The sequence below is a fragment of the Littorina saxatilis genome, linkage group LG13 (genome assembly GCF_037325665.1).
Source record: "Littorina saxatilis isolate snail1 linkage group LG13, US_GU_Lsax_2.0, whole genome shotgun sequence".
Taxonomy (NCBI): domain Eukaryota; kingdom Metazoa; phylum Mollusca; class Gastropoda; order Littorinimorpha; family Littorinidae; genus Littorina; species Littorina saxatilis.
In genome coordinates this window covers 34,612,946-34,631,542 of record NC_090257.1, presented here as the reverse complement: position 1 = coordinate 34,631,542, position 18,597 = coordinate 34,612,946, and the positions used below count along the sequence as shown (strand labels likewise).

General features: G+C 46.4%; 2 protein-coding genes across 2 annotated transcripts in view; one reads left to right on the top strand and one right to left on the bottom strand.

Moving 5' to 3' along the window:
- LOC138945589 (uncharacterized) overlaps positions 1-18,597 on the bottom strand; it is a 291,977-nt gene that overhangs the window by 26,022 nt on the left and 247,358 nt on the right. The window lies entirely within an intron of this gene.
- Positions 4,836-18,597, top strand: part of LOC138945569 (cytosolic phospholipase A2-like) — a 32,698-nt gene continuing 18,936 nt past the window's right edge. Inside the window, exon 1 of the mRNA XM_070317010.1 lies at positions 4,836-4,962. Coding sequence (XP_070173111.1) covers positions 4,885-4,962 — 78 coding nt within the window. The 5' untranslated portion in view covers positions 4,836-4,884. The remainder of the gene's footprint in view (positions 4,963-18,597) is intronic.

Genomic DNA, 18,597 nt, shown 5'->3' with positions numbered 1-18,597 from the left:
TTGGCTCTGAAGGGCAGGCTAAAGGTTAAGGTAGTCACTTTGATTAACTGGAAATAATTCATGCAAGTTTTTGTCTTAGCTTTTCTTACCTGAATTATTGCGTAAAGCCATGAGGACCACACATCCTCCTACCTCTGGTGTAATGAGGGTAGTAGTCCATTTTTGCCGCAAGTATCTGGATAAAAAAAATCATACACAATAACATATTTTGCAGGGTTCCACATCACGTAAAATTGGAGGTATTATACCCTCTGACCCCCCCAAATCACGTACGAGACGCTCTTTGAAAGGGTGTCGGTAAGTAACAATTATTTTGCCAAGAGGTATAATAACGTACGACTTGAAAGGCAAAAGGGTATGACTTTGATCGTTTTACAAACGGTACGACTGGTTATGCGACGCTCGAGGTTTTTTGGGGTTTTTTTTTCGCGGGAGACTAATTTCGGAAAGCTTCACCGGCGATCTCGACACGTGTTTTACTGTCTCCGGGAAGTCGGCGCTGTCAGCGTGACCAGAGTTACTTCCCCTCCGCTATTTTCGGTTCTGTTGGTTCCGCGAAGACCGCGAGCGTGCAAGTTTGCAGACGATCAGTTTTGTCACTGACTTTGTGTTTGAAAAGGCCACGACCAAGAAAGCCTGTTGCAGTTGATCCAAAACAACGAACTTTGACGTTTGCATTTTTGCGATACCTGATTTTAGCATGCTTGGTGACATTCTCTTGACCATTCCAATCACTTCTGTACCCTGTGAGAGAGGCTTTAGTCAACAGAACCGGGGGAAGTCAAAGCTAAGGAACCGACTCTCAGTGGAGAGACTGGCCTATACCTAACAAAATGATGATTAAACACGTAGGCACTGACCTAAAGCGTGACATCACTGGAAGGGCGGCATTGCAAGTGCACAGAGCCATGAGGAAAACTAAGGAAATCTGTTGACAGTGGCTGTGACTTGCAAAACAAAACACCAAGACTTCACCCAAAGACTGAGTTACAGAGTAATAATTATTAGAGCCATACAGTTGCAACGCCCTTTCAATGATGCCACGCTTTAGTGTGTTGAAACTTAGATTGAACTGTTGTTGTGGAGAGACACAGTCACAAGTGTGTTGCAGATGTGAATTTCAACAGGCACTTGATAGGTGTGTTGTTAATTTGTAACCAACAACTGAACAGGCAAATAATTTCAAACTTATTGATACTCATAATAATATTCTTGTTGTTGTGGAACTGAACTGACTTTTCATAGCATTACCCTGAATTTTGGGGGAAAATCAATCAATCAATCAATCAATATGAAGCTTATATAGCGCGTATTCCGTGGGTACAGTTCTAAGCGCTTGTCGAAGAGTTGTCAACACAGGACTAACAAAGAAACTAACATCTTCAGACGGACACGAACCCTATCACACACTAGCAAACCCTGGTAAACAAACAACTGTTTAACAACAATGTACACATCAATAGCTAGGTCGAACAAAATAATATTAAGCACAAAGAAAACACCTCTCACAGAGCACAGCACAAGAATGTCTTTTGGGGCACAGCACATCACGTCGAGCATGAAAGTCGCAGCCAGCTACGGGAAGAACTGAGTCTTCAACCTACTCTTAAAATAACTGTGGCACTGCACTGGTAAACTCATAATTGTCAGTTGGTGGCTGGGTTCTGGGTTATTAATAAAAGTTTACTGTTCAGAATTTCAAGCCAGTTTACTTGTTCGTTTTGTGAAAGCTCTCAGCCTCTGACTAGTGTTTTGATACCGCGGTAATTGCTGTAAATGTTTAAGTGTTATCATAGACCTGTATTAGATAAATGGTGTTATTCACTTATTGTAATGCTACAAGCAAGAATTTACACATATATATATGACATTTCCCAATGGTCATAAATTATTTCCTTTATTCAAAGCACTCTCAAATTGACAATGCAATCTGCACACATTGACATCATGCACATGCAAGAACCTGGTAAAACAGCAAAGCAATACACAGAGTCGCCGACAACATGCCATACCCTTTGATCAATCAGGAAAGGGTATGAAAACCCTTTACTTTTATGGTGAAAGGGTATGAATACCCTTGACCTCAGAGCCTGTGTGGAACCCTGATTTTGTGTTGCCTCAACGTGCATGTCCACCCCCCCCCCCCCCCATGTGACCATCTTATCAAGTTGCAGATATTGCTAGTGGTCAGTGTGTTCCCAACACAAATGTGACAAAGGGGTGCTGGTTTTTGTTTTATTCGGTTGAACTTGAAGAATTTTGTAGTAATGAATGTTTTTGTTCACATCAATTTTGACTCGGTTTAAAGACTTTCATCTGGAGTGTTCATAGATCAACCCATAAAAGTTTATCAAATTCCCTTACCAATAAATACACTTTAATTTTCCATGACCAGTGGCTGAACTTCTGTAACACTGACATTATAGTGACAGTCAGTGTCACTGACAAGTCAGCATGCAGCAGCACTCGCTGCACTGTGACCTGAGAGTGAGAAACTATACTCTATAGACCCAAATGAAACACAGCACTCTGAACGTTTTCACACGACATATTTTACTCGAATTTGCAAATGTGTTCTTCGGGTTGGTAGACTAAACGCTTACAATTAAGCTTACATCGAAAGAAATCGATGCGCAGAAAGTTCACCTTCGTCGCTTCGACAATGTTCAGAATCAGAGCACTCAGCACTGACTCGACTGAGTTGTGGAGAGAGCGATGTGGAAAGTAAAAATCAGGCTTATGATCAGCATTGTATTTCAAATTACTTACGTATATATTTTACATTGCAAAACAATCAAATAAAGTCATCAAAAGTTGTTTACCAGCAGAGCACATCAGAAAAAATGGCGTCCTTTCACATCTCCGATGAGGGCGGCAGGTCAAATTTCGTCTGACTGTGGTCGAACCATTTGAAGATCAATGGATCCGTGATGGCTCATAGTGTGAATTGTGTATCTTTTCACAAAAGACAAGTTTCGCAAAACGAGAAGAAGCACGAATGGGATACGTATTTCATTATTTCGAGTAAAACAAAATTCCCACAAATCTCATTTTTTTTACAAGGAACACTCTCAGATAAAAATATATTTGACAATTTATCATAGTTGCCCTAAAGACCCCATTTTCCAAAGGTCAACATAAGTCTCAAAATTACTTTTTGATTTTTTTCCTAAACGGTAAATCCCAAATTGATGCCATTTACAGACAAGACACTTTGGGCACTGTCTTCTCGATAGCGATAGGGTCGATGCTGTCAGTCCAATGGGATTGCAGAAAAGGGGCCAAACCTTAGGTCGACCGATTTTCGGTCGACCTAAATCGAAAGTGTTGTAAAATGGGGGCCTTAGGGCGACAATTGGTCGACCTAAGGAGGCTTTAGGATTTATATATATATATATATATATATATATATATATATATAAAACATCAGAAATTGTGAAAGAAACAATTGAAAGTCAGCAGAGACTTTCTTCCGAGATTTGTTAAAATCTCTTAGCAGAGATAGAGAGAGAAATAAGTATCCCTTCACAGACAGCCTATTGGGAGCATCAGACCCTCCTCAAGGGGGACCGAGATTTACAGAGCAAAGTCCCTTTGTGGGGGACGTATCGCAAGGTAATCTAGTCCTGAGGAGGACCATTGTATTTGTACCTAGACCAGACACGTGTTTCGACACTATTGTGTCTCATCAGTGGTCAGGTGGTACTGATGGCGAGAGTTGTCAACCCATGGTATCCAACTAAGAAGCAAACCATTCTCTGAATGGTAGCTTCTGTTGGCATGGGAGACTACCCTCATCTGACAACCCCAAGAGGATATCTGTGAAGGGAAACACTTTGATTTAAGGCCAAAGTGTAGAATTGATATTTATTAAGAAAGAATTTAGAAATTTAGACAAGTTTTAACCAAGAAATTAGGTTAAAACAAGGGAAATTTGAAAAAGCCTAAAGGGAGGTAACTCTGTACCAGCCTGCAGATCCAGAAATGGATACGCGAACAAGTTAGATCTAATTTTGAAAAGGTTAAACAGGAAAAGCGGTCAACTTTTCACTGCTGTTCAACACAGGACTTGGTAAAGAAGAAGTTTTCTGCTTTATTCAATTGGATCGCTTTAAAGGCGATGCAACTTTCACGGTGACCAAATTATAAAACATCAGAAATTGTGAAAGAAACAATTGAAAGTCAGCAGAGACTTTCTTCCGAGATTTGTTAAAATCTCTTAGCAGAGATAGAGAGAGAAATAAGTATCCCTTCACAGACAGCCTATTGGGAGCATCAGACCCTCCTCAAGGGGGACCGAGATTTACAGAGCAAAGTCCCTTTGTGGGGGACGTATCGCAAGGTAATCTAGTCCTGAGGAGGACCATTGTATTTGTACCTAGACCAGACACGTGTTTCGACACTATTGTGTCTCATCAGTGGTCAGGTGGTACTGATGGCGAGAGTTGTCAACCCATGGTATCCAACTAAGAAGCAAACCATTCTCTGAATGGTAGCTTCTGTTGGCATGGGAGACTACCCTCATCTGACAACCCCAAGAGGATATCTGTGAAGGGAAACACTTTGATTTAAGGCCAAAGTGTAGAATTGATATTTATTAAGAAAGAATTTAGAAATTTAGACAAGTTTTAACCAAGAAATTAGGTTAAAACAAGGGAAATTTGAAAAAGCCTAAAGGGAGGTAACTCTGTACCAGCCTGCAGATCCAGAAATGGATACGCGAACAAGTTAGATCTAATTTTGAAAAGTTTTGTTAATAAAAATAAAAAAATTTTAATAAATTTTTTTTTTATATATATAGAAGCTGCTATTGTCATTTTTGTTTACAGCCAGAACCCCACCCTGCGCTACAGTCTGTGCCTGAGTGACCCAGAGAAGGAGTTTATGAGGAAGAGGAAGAACAAAGTATGGCAAGCCCTCAATGAACTGCTTGGCGAACAGGGACCCAGGACTGTTGATGAGGTAAGTGCTTCCACGTATGTCGTGCTATGATTTATTATTATGTCAGATTGGGTAATGGTTCCTCTTTCTGCTGCTAGTTTCATGATTTTGTTTGTTTGTTTTTGTTTGTCTTGGACATTTCCCAAAATGACTTTCAGTGAGAGATGCTGCTGCTGCTGCTGCTGCTGCTGCTGCTGCTGATGATGATGATGATGATGATGTAACTTTATTTGTACAAAGATAGAGGTTTAAGGTTACGCCTTTTTCTTACAACCTAGCTGTCCTCAGAAAGAGAAAGAGAGGGAGAGAGGGTAGGGGGGAGGAGAAAGACAACCCTCTGGGGTTGTGTGAGGCAGGGGAAGGGGGATGGGTAAAAAAAAAAGGGGGGGCATGAAGGCTAATTCCTCTTTGTTTAAGGTCCTAAAATATACTATTGGACTAAGATAAGCAGAGTCTTTGAGTAGCTTGTCTGAGCCTTTGATTTGCATACAATGTTTCTTTTAAAGATATAAACTTTTCCTTAAGATGTTTATGTTCGCGCTGCTCCAAACAAGCAAGTAGCTGACTTTCTTTTAAACATTGTGTGAAGTTTATGGAACGTTGATTTATAGACAAAACGAAACATTCTGTTCTGGGGATGGTGTAACGTAAATAGGAATTATACATGAAAAAGGAGAGAAAAGAAATTCCCAATATATACTGTCCCTATCAAATTAAGGCGTATGAGCAGATGTTTCTAGTGCACTAGAACTAGTGTAACAGGTCTTGAAAGGTTGTTTTAGTCGCACACATGTGGACGGGCACAGGTCAGGAAGCAGCACATGTCACGCAGTAATGTTAGGCGTGCCCTGAACGTAATTCTGTTGCACTGAATTACCTCACGGACCACAAACATTGGGCTGAATCCCGATTGACTTGCACAGTCATGTTTCATTCACAAGTCAACGTTGCCGGATGTTGACGCAATGTGCGCAGACCCCCCCCCCCCCCCTCCCCCCCCCGAAACAAAAACAACACTCGACATGCTTCAAAGCCTCGTGCATGCTCTCTGCTGAAGCAGGGGATTCCCCGAGACACGAGCGTTTATAGTTATTCGTTGTCTCATTGTCAACGCCAGTCAGTCACACTCAGTCACAGTCACTAACAGTGTTGGGTTAAAAGTGTGTCTTTTCAAGAAAGTCAAGCCGTCGGCTATTGTATCCTCTTCATGTTCAGCCAATCAGAAGCTCGTAAACCATTGCCCCCGGAGATATGCACTCCGGAGCGGAACCCGGACCGGAATTGTTCCTAATATTTGACACCGGAACTGTTTGGTGACACAGAAATTGGGACAGAAGAGGGGGGGTGGGGGGAGGGGGGGTAGGACTGGGCGCAATAAGAGAAGAAATCTGGGGCAAGGGCGATTCAGATCACAGTGACAGGAAGGAAATATGGCGGAGATCTCTGTACTTAGGTCCAGGCAGAGTGGCGCGATAGCCGGGCTATTTACTTGACGTGGTTTTTATTGGCATTATGAATGAGGGTTTATATGATGGTACAGAATGGCATAGGAGTGTCCCTAATAGGTTAGCTATATTCGAGCACGTTAAGAGCCCCCCCCCCCCCCCATTTATAGTAGTACTAGAGGAATACCCGGCTTCGCCGGGGTGAATCGCGAGACAGAGACAGACAGCGTGGCGGTTCATCACAATCACCTTTGCAGGCGAAGTCCTTTCACACAGGATTGAGAATTTTAGAGCTTATTTCTTAGCCCTATATTATCTGTTGTGGCTTCTCAAATGCCAGAACATACAGACAGACAAAAGCCGCTAGACCACATCACAAACAGAACTCTACAATACACAGGTTTTTGCCCACACACACACAAACACACACACACACACACACACAGAAGCCGTATATATATACTCAGAGGCAAAAGAAACGCAAATGCTGCAGTGAAGATGGGTTACCCATGAATTTTAATGTCGAATTAATTATTTCGGGTTAACAATAACAAGGAAACGAATTGACCGATACAAAAACCATACGGAAAAGTGTATTGGGATGAGAGCATGACGTGCCATGTTCCACTGAACACTGTTTGAAGACTGTTGATAGTCAATAGCGTGTTGCTCCTCCCTGGGCGTTGATGACTGTGGCGCACCTCCGGTACATGGAGAGGACGAGGTGATTAATTTGCTGCTGAGGGACCTGAGCCCACACCTGGGTCACGGCAGCACGCAGTTCTGCTGCTGTGCGGGGTCTCCGGGCAAGGGCATTAATCCTTCTTTGCATGATGTCCCAAAAGTGTTCGATTGGGTTGAGATCCGGAGATCGAGCAGAATGAGGCAGAATGTTCACGCTGTTGTGACGCAACCTGTCCTGGGTAGCACGTGCAGTATGGGGACGGGTATTGTCTTGCTGGAACAGGCAGTTCCGGTACCTCTGGACAAATGGAACCACATAGGGACGCAGGACTTGATTGATGTAGCGGTCTGCATTGACACCATTCCCACGACCTTGGCCGACGTTCTGAAAGACGACAGGTCCCACTCGCTAACTGACACCAATGGCGCCCCATATCATGACGCTGGCACCTCCCCATCGATCATGCTGCAGGATGTTATTGTTAGCAAACAGCTGTCCAGGCCTTCACCAGATCCGGACACGCCCATCGCCAGGTTCCAGGCAAAAGCACTTCTCGTCCGAAAAAAGAACCCTCCGCCAGTTCCGATGGCGCCAGTGGGCGTGCTGCTGGGCCCAGGCTAGACGATCCAGGCGATGCTGAGCTGTCAAGACAGGACGTCGAGCAGGACGCCGATTTACCAGGTTCTGCCCACCAAGGCGTCGGCGTAGAGTTCTGGCACTGACGGGTTGTCCATGCACCCCAAATGTGTTACGGGCTGTGTTGGCGGCAGTTTCGAATGCATCTCACTGGTGTTGATGGACAAGATGGCGATCTTGTCGGGCTGTTGTTACCCGGGGTCTGCCACGTCCTGGTAAGTCGCAGGTACTGTTAGTGGCATGAAAACGTTGCTGCAGGCGATAAACCGTGGTGACATTTACTCCAAATGCCCTAGCAACTTGCTGAACTGATTGTCTGGCATCAAGTCTCCCGATCGCCTGTTGGCGCTGATCTGGTGATAGTCTCGGCATCGCGCCTGTGTCGCAGAAATGAATGTTGTAACAGTTTTGTGAGTACGGTACAGCTTGCCTGAACACTCTGAACACGAAAAGCTGCTTTTCCACATTGTGCATGTGCTGAAAGTGGTCCCCATGACGGTTTGGGATCCCCGTCAACAAGACCTCACGTGTGACCCAGATAACGGCAAACACGGTTCTGACAAGATAAGACCGCTAAAACAACACGTGCAGAACATGCTAGTATCATTATTTTATTTTTATTTCAAGTCCATAAAGGTTTAATTAACGCATCCTTTATTTGCGTTTCTTTTGCCTCCGATATCTATATCTATATCTATATCTATATCTATAAATATATAGAGATAGGTGAGAGTGTATTTTTCGCGTGGCTATAAATTGATTCGACCTTTTCACTTTGACAGTAAGAACAACTTACGGGTGCAAGGGAAGCGTTCTGGACAGCGCAGTGACATTCTAAAAATAGTAACTTATAAACGGGAATATGGATTGAAGCCACACGAAGGAAGGGAGATAAACGCAAAACACTGGAGAAGATAAAGAAGAGTTACTTGTAATGGTGAAATGAACACAAAAACCAAAATCGGTTCAGCGCTGCGCGCTGAGAGCACGTGTTGAAATATCTCATCGATGATATTGTGTCCGGGGTGTAGCTGAATACGGTGTCCAAATTTGAAAAAGATCCACCGAGAACTTTGGCGTTGTGATGTGGTCTAGCGGCTTTGGTGTGTCAGTATGGGGGCCCGGGTAGCTGAGGTGGAACCAAAATCGGTTCAGCGCTGCGCTGAGAGCACGTGTTGAAATATCTCATCGATGAGGTTGTGTCCGGGGTCTCTCTGAATAAGCCCACCAAATTTAAAGCAGATCCATCGAGAACTTTGGCCGTGCATCGCAAAGACACACACACACACACACAGACAGACAGACACAAGTCGTATATATATAGATGTTATAAAGTTAGTTGCTTGCTTTGATGCACCACCCATTTCCCCCTCCTGGCCCCACTGTCCCCCTCCTGGCCCCACTGTTCCCCTCCCCTGTTGTTCTATTGCTTAGTCAGTCCTAGAAATAATGTCCTAGACTTGTCTTACCTTGCTGTTATCAGTATTTGTGCCCTCTTTCATTACGATGCTATGGTATTTCTGTGGGTCTCCACATGTGTTTGTTTATAAGGCGGAAGTGACCTCCCCTTGTACACAATAGGCCCTCAGAGGAAGCCTACGGACAGCAGACGAATAGAACATGCACATAACACAGAAGGTCTGCACAGCACACTCACACACAGCAATACAGCACACCGTCTTGTACCTCCTTCTGCCCTGCCGAAGTCGGGGTATCCTTTTTAATCCACCGAATCTCACAACAATTAATATCCACAGCCATGTGTGTCTCCTGCCTCCGAACACACACGCTACAGAGCTCGACTCGATGTGCGCAGTTTCGTATAAAATTATTTTCCAAATTTCCCCATTGTGTTTTATAAAATAATCATATTATGAAAGCACATACATTCTTATCTTAGTTTTTATGTATTCATTGTTAGCAAACATCGGCATTATTCATGTTTTACTTTAAACGCAATCATTGTTATTTATAGATCACAGGCACTTGATGTAAGTAGGTCACACACGTGTAAATGTTGTGCCTGTTGCAGTTCCACTTTTTACCTTGTGTTTTAGATATATACAATATCTAAGAACACACCAAAGTTCTATTCAATACTTTACAACAGTCATGCTTCAAATCAATCTCGTGAAACACTGATGATTTAGCTTGATGAATAATTTATTGGTTGGTAATATTTCCGGATTCTTTAACAAACTATTTCTATTTTAGATCTAACGAATTCGCGTTCATAATTAATTGTTCTTGCATTGACAGCTAGTTTTTATGTCGAACTGGACTTATCTCAAATGGGCTGGTTAGTTACAAAGTCCGAATGTCCTGATGGAAGCCTGGATTCACATGATGACCGTAGCAGTGACGAACTTGATGAAGATCACTGGATGATGATGATAATTAGTAGACGAGCTCCTTTTGCTCCTCGCTGGTGGATCACACTGGTGGCGTAGCTTGGTTAGTTCACCCTTATCCCAGCGGATCCCAGACGCTCGAACCCCTGGATCAAAGGTAATACTTGTTATTAACAACGGTATCCTAGGATCAAGGTTAATTTTGATTTCTTGCCCTATCTTCATGTCGGGCGGTTCGCAGACAAACCAAGCATGGTTACTGAATAAAATACTAGATCTATATATATGCCGAACTAACTTGCAGCATGTACGTTTATGATTAACTTCATTAAACATTCTAAAACAAATATATGCGATATAGATGCGAGTGTATAATAGCTGTTCCTTGATGGACGCTCGATATTACAACGACACCTTACCTCTTGATGCTCCTTTGAGTAAGAGAATCGGTTAATCCTTTGACAGTTTTCTCGCACGGATCAAGCTCGATCCACTTGGTTAGGTACCGATCGAGTCTAGTGATGTGTTCTTTGTAAGTTTCCGCGGGATTACGTCTAGTATTGCGGAATTTCATGCGATATTGCTCAGCGGTGAGCTGGAATCCTTCAAATAACGCGCTCTTCACCTTTTCATAGTCGTCAACATCCTCATCGTCCATTTTGGACACGATGGTTCGGGCCTTACCTTTCAAGAAGTATATCAGCCGGGAGGCTTTCTTTGATTCGTCCAAATTCATATCTCTGGCATAGTGTTCAAACTGTTTGAGCCAGGATTCAACGTCATCCTTGTCATCAAGGTAAGGGATTTTGGGAATGAAACGGGGATCATGGTCATGTGAGGATTGGGAAGGATGAGCTGCGTTTTCATTCGTGTTCATCTGAACCTCGCTCTGAATGCGCAGCTCTTCTATCCTAAAGAGTCTGTCTCTCTCATTCTCTTTGAATTGGCGCTCATCTTTACGCTCTTGAGCTGCTCGCTCATGTTCACGCTCTTGAGCTTCTCGCTCATGTTCACGCTCTTGAGCTTCTGAGGGCCCCAAAGGGTTTAAAATCGTGATCGTGATTGGTGTTTTTTTACCTTTCTGTGACCGTGATTGCCGAAATTTCCATTTCTGTGATCGTGATGGGACTTTGCCCGTGATCCGTGATGACAAAAAAATCAAGTCTCGTGATCGTGATTGTCATTTGTTTTCGTGATCGTGATGGGCATTATTGCAAAGCATTTTATTTTCAACGTACATTTTTCACAGCTGTATCACTCTATGAGTATGATCCTATATTCGTCAAGGAGCTAATCCCGATTGAAGGGAAGCAACAACACATTCAGAAATATGATATTGACAGCGATTGCTTCCCTTTAAGAGAACCAATCACACAAAAAAGAGATCAATCAGAAGACGAATTGCAAAAGTCTGCCAAACTTCATCCAATGGAAGGGCTTCGTGCTAAAGTTTTGAGTGCATTCAGTCGAATTCGAAGATCAAAACTGGCGTGCAGCGGTACTGTCATCGAACTTCTGTTATATTTTGTGGATTCAAGCCAGACCAAAGCAGGCGGCGAGAATGCCTTCCTTGGTGGAAAGGCCGGACTAGGTAAGTACTAGGGGGAGGGGGGGGGGTGTGTTACAGATGAGGGTCCAGGGGGCGAAGCCCCCTTGATGGGGGTTACAAGGGGGCGAAGCCCCCTCGAAGCTGAACGTTTTTTGATGTTTCTGGAGAGAAAGGAAGCCTCTCCTTGAACGAAAAAAGGTAAATTCGATAGCAAGCTGTATAGGCAATGAAGAAGAATTGAGATTGTAAGGACTCATACTTTTTATCACAAAAATCGTTGAAGAAAATGTCTTTCGAAAGGGGGTGAGAGGTGCGATATCTCCTCGGATTTCATGATGACCCAGATGCAACCCCCCCCTCCCTCACCCACAAAAAAAAGCGTTTGGGAGGTACTAGCTTAAGCCAGGGGGGGGGGGGTGCGCAACCCCTGTAACCCCCCCCCCCCTAGTCCGGCCCTGTCTATGTTGCTCTATGACTGTTCTGAATGTGGGCAAAGATCTTGAAATTTGTTCAAGATCTTTGAGTTTGATTGAGATCATTGACATTGTCGACATTGCCACGTCCGGCTGTCACTCGCTCAGTGTGACCTCGACTGGCTCGAGTCTGATCGAGTCTGCGTGTAGCCAAAACCGAAACTAGAAATGTGTTTTTCATCCCAGCAACGTGGACACACTTGGCATTGATTCTAATTGTCGCTTCTTTGCATTAAGCTTGGATTTATTTTAGCGCCTGTAAACTTATCAACAATGGGTTAAAATCAGGAACTATGGCCGCGGCGGGGAGACGTGCCAGTTTGGGTCACTTGATCCTCATGTCAAAGTCGACCAAAGTCATGTTCGTTGGGGATTTTGTTATTATAGACTCTACCATCACACATACATGTACTTTAATTTCAATCCACCCAATAGTTTTTGAGAAAATGGGTTTAAAAGATTTAGCTCTGGAAATGTGAAATTGTGCAAGTATATCTTCATGTGTGTGAGTGAGTTGAATGTGTATGAGTGTATATTCCTTCACCCACCTTCATGATTCCTAGACTGACCTTTAGTCAGGATTATAGACTCTACCATCACACATACATGTACTTTAATTTCAATCCACCCAATAGTTTTTGAGAAAATGGGTTTAAAAGATTTAGCTCTGGAAATGTGAAATTGTGCAAGTATATATTCATGTGTGTGAGTGAGGGTGTGGGAGTTGAATGTGTATGAGTGCAGGGGCGGATTATGGGGAGGGGGGGGGAACAGGGGTTCCGGAACCCCCCCCCCCCCCAGCTGTCAAAAAAAATAAAATAATAATACTAACTTTAAAAGAAATAATGAGTGGCTGCTGACACCAGTTGATCATGTTTAAAATCAAGGATAAGCCATAAATTGTTCATAAAATAGCTAAATCTCTTCAGCTTCTGGGGGGCTAAGCCCCCCAGACCCCCAACGGGGCCTTGTCCTGGACCCCAGGTTGTAACCCCCCCTCCCCCTCTGGCTTAACTGCTCCGCCCCTGGAGTGTATATTCCTGTGAGTGTCTGTATGAGAGAGAGAGAGAGAGCGAGAGAAAAAACAATGAAAACAACATTCTTGTTACTGATTACAAATCATGATATGTATTTCTATGTGTGTATGAAAGAGAATTAAAAAAAATAATAAAAAAGTGCAACAGTTGTCACTTTGTGTTGAATAAACAATAGATCCAGAGGAGCGAATTACTGTGTGGTTGTGTTTACTTTGACACGTGCTTTCTGTACCTGCAACTTTTACCGTGACCGTGATTTGCCACTGGTGTTCGTGATCGTGAAAACAAAAATCAAGGTAACTGTGATCGTGAAAGCTAAAATTTCCCTTCCCGTGATCGTGATGATACCCCCCCTTTGGGGCCCTCAGCTTCTTTATCCCTCTCCCCTTGGACGAATGACTGTAGTTCCTTTCCCTCCAAACCAAACTCTTTCCCCATGGTGATCAATTCCTTGATCGAACTGACGCTGGGACTTGATGGAACGGCCTGCTCGACATGTCCGTTCACAGGCTGAGCGGCGTGGTCGTCATCACCTAGATTGGTGATATCAATCAGATTTGCTCCTTCTGTATATTCTGGGTCTATGCCCACAGTTGACGAGAATCTGGTGTAGTGCTGATGATGTCTGGTATCAGCCATTTTATGTAATCCCTCAAAATACAAAACTTTGGTACATCCACTCTTGGTGGTACTCTAATATGGAAGACTCTTACCCGCAGGTATTGTTCAACCTTTCAACACTGGTACAAACAATGTTACACGCGCACGTGATTTTTCCTACACCTGTCCTTCGTCTCTATCTTGAACCGAAACGACTAACTCGGACTTAGCGGTGTGTCGCTGAGTAAGTTGCCTTACAAAGCCTTATGTGATGACGACCTTCAGTCTGTCAAACACACCCACAGAAGTTTTCCCCACTATTAACTATCAACCCGCGGGTTATAGATAACTAATAATGTGAAGCACAACTTAAATAAGCAACACGTTTTAAATGTTACTCCGACTAGAGTTATAATTTAATCTGAACTTAAACTAAGGTCCTAGTACTATCGAGCGTCCATCCTGGTTGGAATTATAACACACTCACCGTTTTGATCAGAACTTGAGAGTATAATTCGAACCGACAGTTAGTTAGTAAACTGCCAATTTCCCGTGAAGTTGTCGAACATCAATTCTATGTCTTACCTTATGACTATGATACTATTCGACGAACTAGATGGAAATCCTTCCACGAATTAATTTAGCAAAAACGCTGTTCGTGAACAACAGCGATCGCGAAGATTCTTTGGGCAGAATGTACCCAAATCAAACACGGAGTTATTTAAAATTTCTTCTTACAGAAATAATTTAAATATTCTACTTACCATACACCGTCTGGTCTGTATATGAGTGAATCCGACATGAAGCAGGAAACGATTTTGAATTTTGAAGAAAGAAATGAAGAAAGATTTTCCAGAAAATATTCTAAATTCCGTCGCTTCACGGATAAATTGACTAACTAATTTATGGGGTAAACCAGTTGTCAATGCAAGTTTTTCTTAGGTACGAACACGAGTTCAGTATAGATCTCCGGACAGAGCCCCCATTGTTGCAGTTCCACTTTTTACCTTGTGTTTTAGATATATATACAATATCTAAGAACACACCAAAGTTCTATTCAATACTTTACAACAGTCATGCTTCAAATCAATCTCGTGAAACACTGATGATTTAGCTTGATGAATAATTTATTGGTTGGTAATATTTCCGGATTCTTTAACAAACTATTTCTATTTTAGATCTAACGAATTCGCGTTCATAATTAATTGTTCTTGCATTGACAGCTAGTTTTTATGTCGAACTGGACTTATCTCAAATGGGCTGGTTAGTTACAAAGTCCGAATGTCCTGATGGAAGCCTGGATTCACATGATGACCGTAGCAGTGACGAACTTGATGAAGATCACTGGATGATGATGATAATTAGTAGACGAGCTCCTTTTGCTCCTCGCTGGTGGATCACACTGGTGGCGTAGCTTGGTTAGTTCACCCTTATCCCAGCGGATCCCAGACGCTCGAACCCCTGGATCAAAGGTAATACTTGTTATTAACAACGGTATCCTAGGATCAAGGTTAATTTTGATTTCTTGCCCTATCTTCATGTCGGGCGGTTCGCAGACAAACCAAGCATGGTTACTGAATAAAATACTAGATCTATATATGCCGAACTAACTTGCAGCATGTACGTTTATGATTAACTTCATTAAACATTCTAAAACAAATATATGCGATATAGATGTGAGTGTATAATAGCTGTTCCTTGATGGACGCTCGATATTACAACGACACCTTACCTCTTGATGCTCCTTTGAGTAAGACTAAAGAACACTCCTTACTTGACGGACACTTTAATTACGGAATAACTTACCTCTTGATGCTCCTTTCCGGACACGACTAAACGAGTCTGTGCGGCTGCGGATTACATCTCAGGCCTTGGGATGGCAGCTTGGATGCCGGTGGCTTTTCATCGGTGGTTAACATGATTCTTGTTCCGACTTGCTTTACGGCTTGCTTTACGGCTCACGCAAATCTTCTTTCCATTTGTGGCACTATCCTGTGTCTTGTTTCCCACTTATAGCCTCTCAGAACCCGGCAAATAGAGCGACCGTAATGGTTCTAGATCTGTTCCATTAGCGGTTCCGTTGCCTTCTCCAATAACTGTTTTCATCCCACAATGCAACTCCATGAGTTACGTAAAATCGCATATTAATGACGCAGTAATGACGTTGATCCAACATGTAGATTCTCATACTAGTGACGTCATTACTTCGTTTCCAAGGTCTCGTAGACTCTTACCCTAATGGCGCAACAAAATATTTCAGTCTCGGCTAACCAAGAGTTGTTTGGAGTTGAGTCGTAACAGTGCCCAGTCCTTGTTTTTGTTTCTGTTATTATTTTAGTTAGCAGGTCTAGTTGAGCACGTATTGAGTATCATGTACCCTCTACTAGTCATTGTGCATTTTAGTTAATGGACTGATGATGTCATTTGTATGGAATCGACGCACGTGCGAGGATATGTATGTGTGGGAGGGGGGGGGGGGCGGGAGATGGAAACTTGCTGTATGTTATGTAATGTATATATTGTGTGTGATACGTGGAAAATGTGATACTATTTATTTGCATGTATGATACAGGGACAAATGTGATATTTGTAGGCCTAGGCCTATACTAGTGATTACTGTGTGTGATACATGAAATGTGATATGAATGCTGTTTTTATATGTTATACTCTTACTTTCTGCCTATGTCTTAATCCCAAGCGCAAGACAAATTCTTCTATGTGAAAATTGAAGCCAATAAAATTTGAGTTGAGTTGAGTTGAGTTGAGTCCTGGCCCCACTGTCCCCCTCCTGGCCCCACTGTCCCCCTCCTGGCCCCACTGTCCCCCTCCTGGCCCAACTGTTCCCCTCCTGGCCCCACTGTCCCCCTACTGGCCCCACTGTCCCCCTCCTGGCCCCACTGTCCCCCTCCTGGCCCCACTGTCCCCCTCCTGGCCCCACTGTCCCCCTCCTGGCCCCACTGTCCCCCTCCTGGCCCCACTGTTCCCCTCCTGGCCCCACTGTCCCTCTACTGGCTCCACTGTCCCCCTCCTGGCCCCACTGTCCCCCTCCTTGCCCCACTGTCCCCCTCCTGGCCCCACTGTCCCCCTCCTGGCCCCACTGTCCCCCTCCTGGCCCCACTGTCCCCCTCCTGGCCCCACTGGCCCCCTCCTGGCCCCACTGTCCCCCTCCTGGCCCCACTGGCCCCCTCCTGGCCCCACTGTCCCCCTCCTGGCCCCACTGGCCCCCTCCTGGCCCCACTGTCCCCCTCCTGGCCCCACTGTCCCCCTCCTGGCCCCACTGTCCCCCTCCTGGCCCCACTGTCCCCCTCCTGGCCCCACTGGCCCCCTCCTGGCCCCAATGGCCCCCTCCTGGCCCAACTGTCCCCCTCCTGGCCCCACTGTCCCCCTCCTGGCCCCAATGGCCCTCTCCTGGCTCCACTGTCCCCCTCCTGGCCCCACTGTCCCCCTCCTGGCCCCAATGGCCCCCTCCTGGCCCCACTGTCCCCCTCCTGGCCCCACTGGCCCCCTCCTGGCCCCATTGTCCCCCTCCTGGCCCCACTGTCCCCCTCCTGGCCCCACTGTCCCCCTCCTGGCCCCACTGTCCCCCTCCTGGCCCCAATGGCCCCCTCCTGGCCCCACTGTCCCCCTCCTGGCCCCACTGTCCCCCTCCTGGCCCCCTCCTGGCCCCCTCCTGGCCCCACTGTCCCCCTCCTGGCCCCACTGGCCCCACTGTCCCCCTCCTGGCCCCACTGTCCCCCTCCTGGCCCCACTGTCCCCCTCCTGGCCCCACTGTCCCCCTCCTGGCTCCACTGTCCCCCTCCTGGTCCCACTGTCCCCCTCCTGGCCCCACTGTCCCCCTCCTGGCCCCACTGTCCCCCTCCTGGCCCCACTGTCCCCCTCCTGGCCCCACTGTCCCCCTCCTGGCCCCACTGTCCCCCTCCTGGTCCCACTGTCCCCCTCCTGGCCCCACTGGCCCCCTCCTGGCCCCACTGTCCCCCTCCTGGCCCCACTGTCCCCCTCCTGGCCCCACTGTCCCCCTCCTGGCCCCACTGTCCCCCTCCTGGTCCCACTGTCCCCCTCCTGGCCCCACTGTCCCCCTCCTTGCCCCACTGTCCCCCTCCTGGCCTCCTCCTTGCCCCACTGTCCCTCTCCTGGCCCCACTGTCCCCCTCCTGGCCCCACTGGCCCCCTCCTGGCCCCACTGTCCCCCTCCTGGCCCCACTGGCCCCCTCCTGACCCCACTGTCCCCCTCCTGGCCCCACTGTTCCCCTCCTGGCCCCACTGTCCCCCTCCTGGCCCCATTGTCCCCCTCCTGGCCCCACTGTCCCCCTCCTGGCCCCACTGTCCCCCTCCTGGTCCCACTGTCCCCCTCCTGGCCCCACTGTCCCCCTCCTGGCCCCATTGTCCCCCTCCTGGCCCTCCTGTCCCCCTCCTGGCCCCACTGTCCCCCTCCTGGCCCCACTGTCCCCCTCCTGGCCCCACTGTCCCCCTCCTGGCCCCACTGTCCCCCTCCTGGTCCCACTGTCCCCCTCCTGGCCCCACTGTCCCCCTCCTGGCCCCACTGTCCTCCTCCTGGCCCCACTGTCCCCCTCCTGGCCCCCTCCTTGCCCCACTGTCCCCCTCCTGGCCCCACTGTCCCCCTCCTGGCCCCACTGTCCCCCTCCTGGCCCCACTGGCCCCCTCCTGGCCCCACTGTCCCCCTCCTGGCCCCACTGGCCCCCTCCTGGCCCCACTGTCCCCCTCCTGGCCCCACTGTCCCCCTCCTGGCCCCACTGTCCCCCTCCTGGCCCCACTGTCCCCCTCCTGGCCCCACTGTCCCCCTCCTGGCCCTCCTGTCCCCCTCCTGGCCCCACTGTCCCCCTCCTGGCCCCACTGTCCCCCTCCTGGCCCCACTGGCCCCCT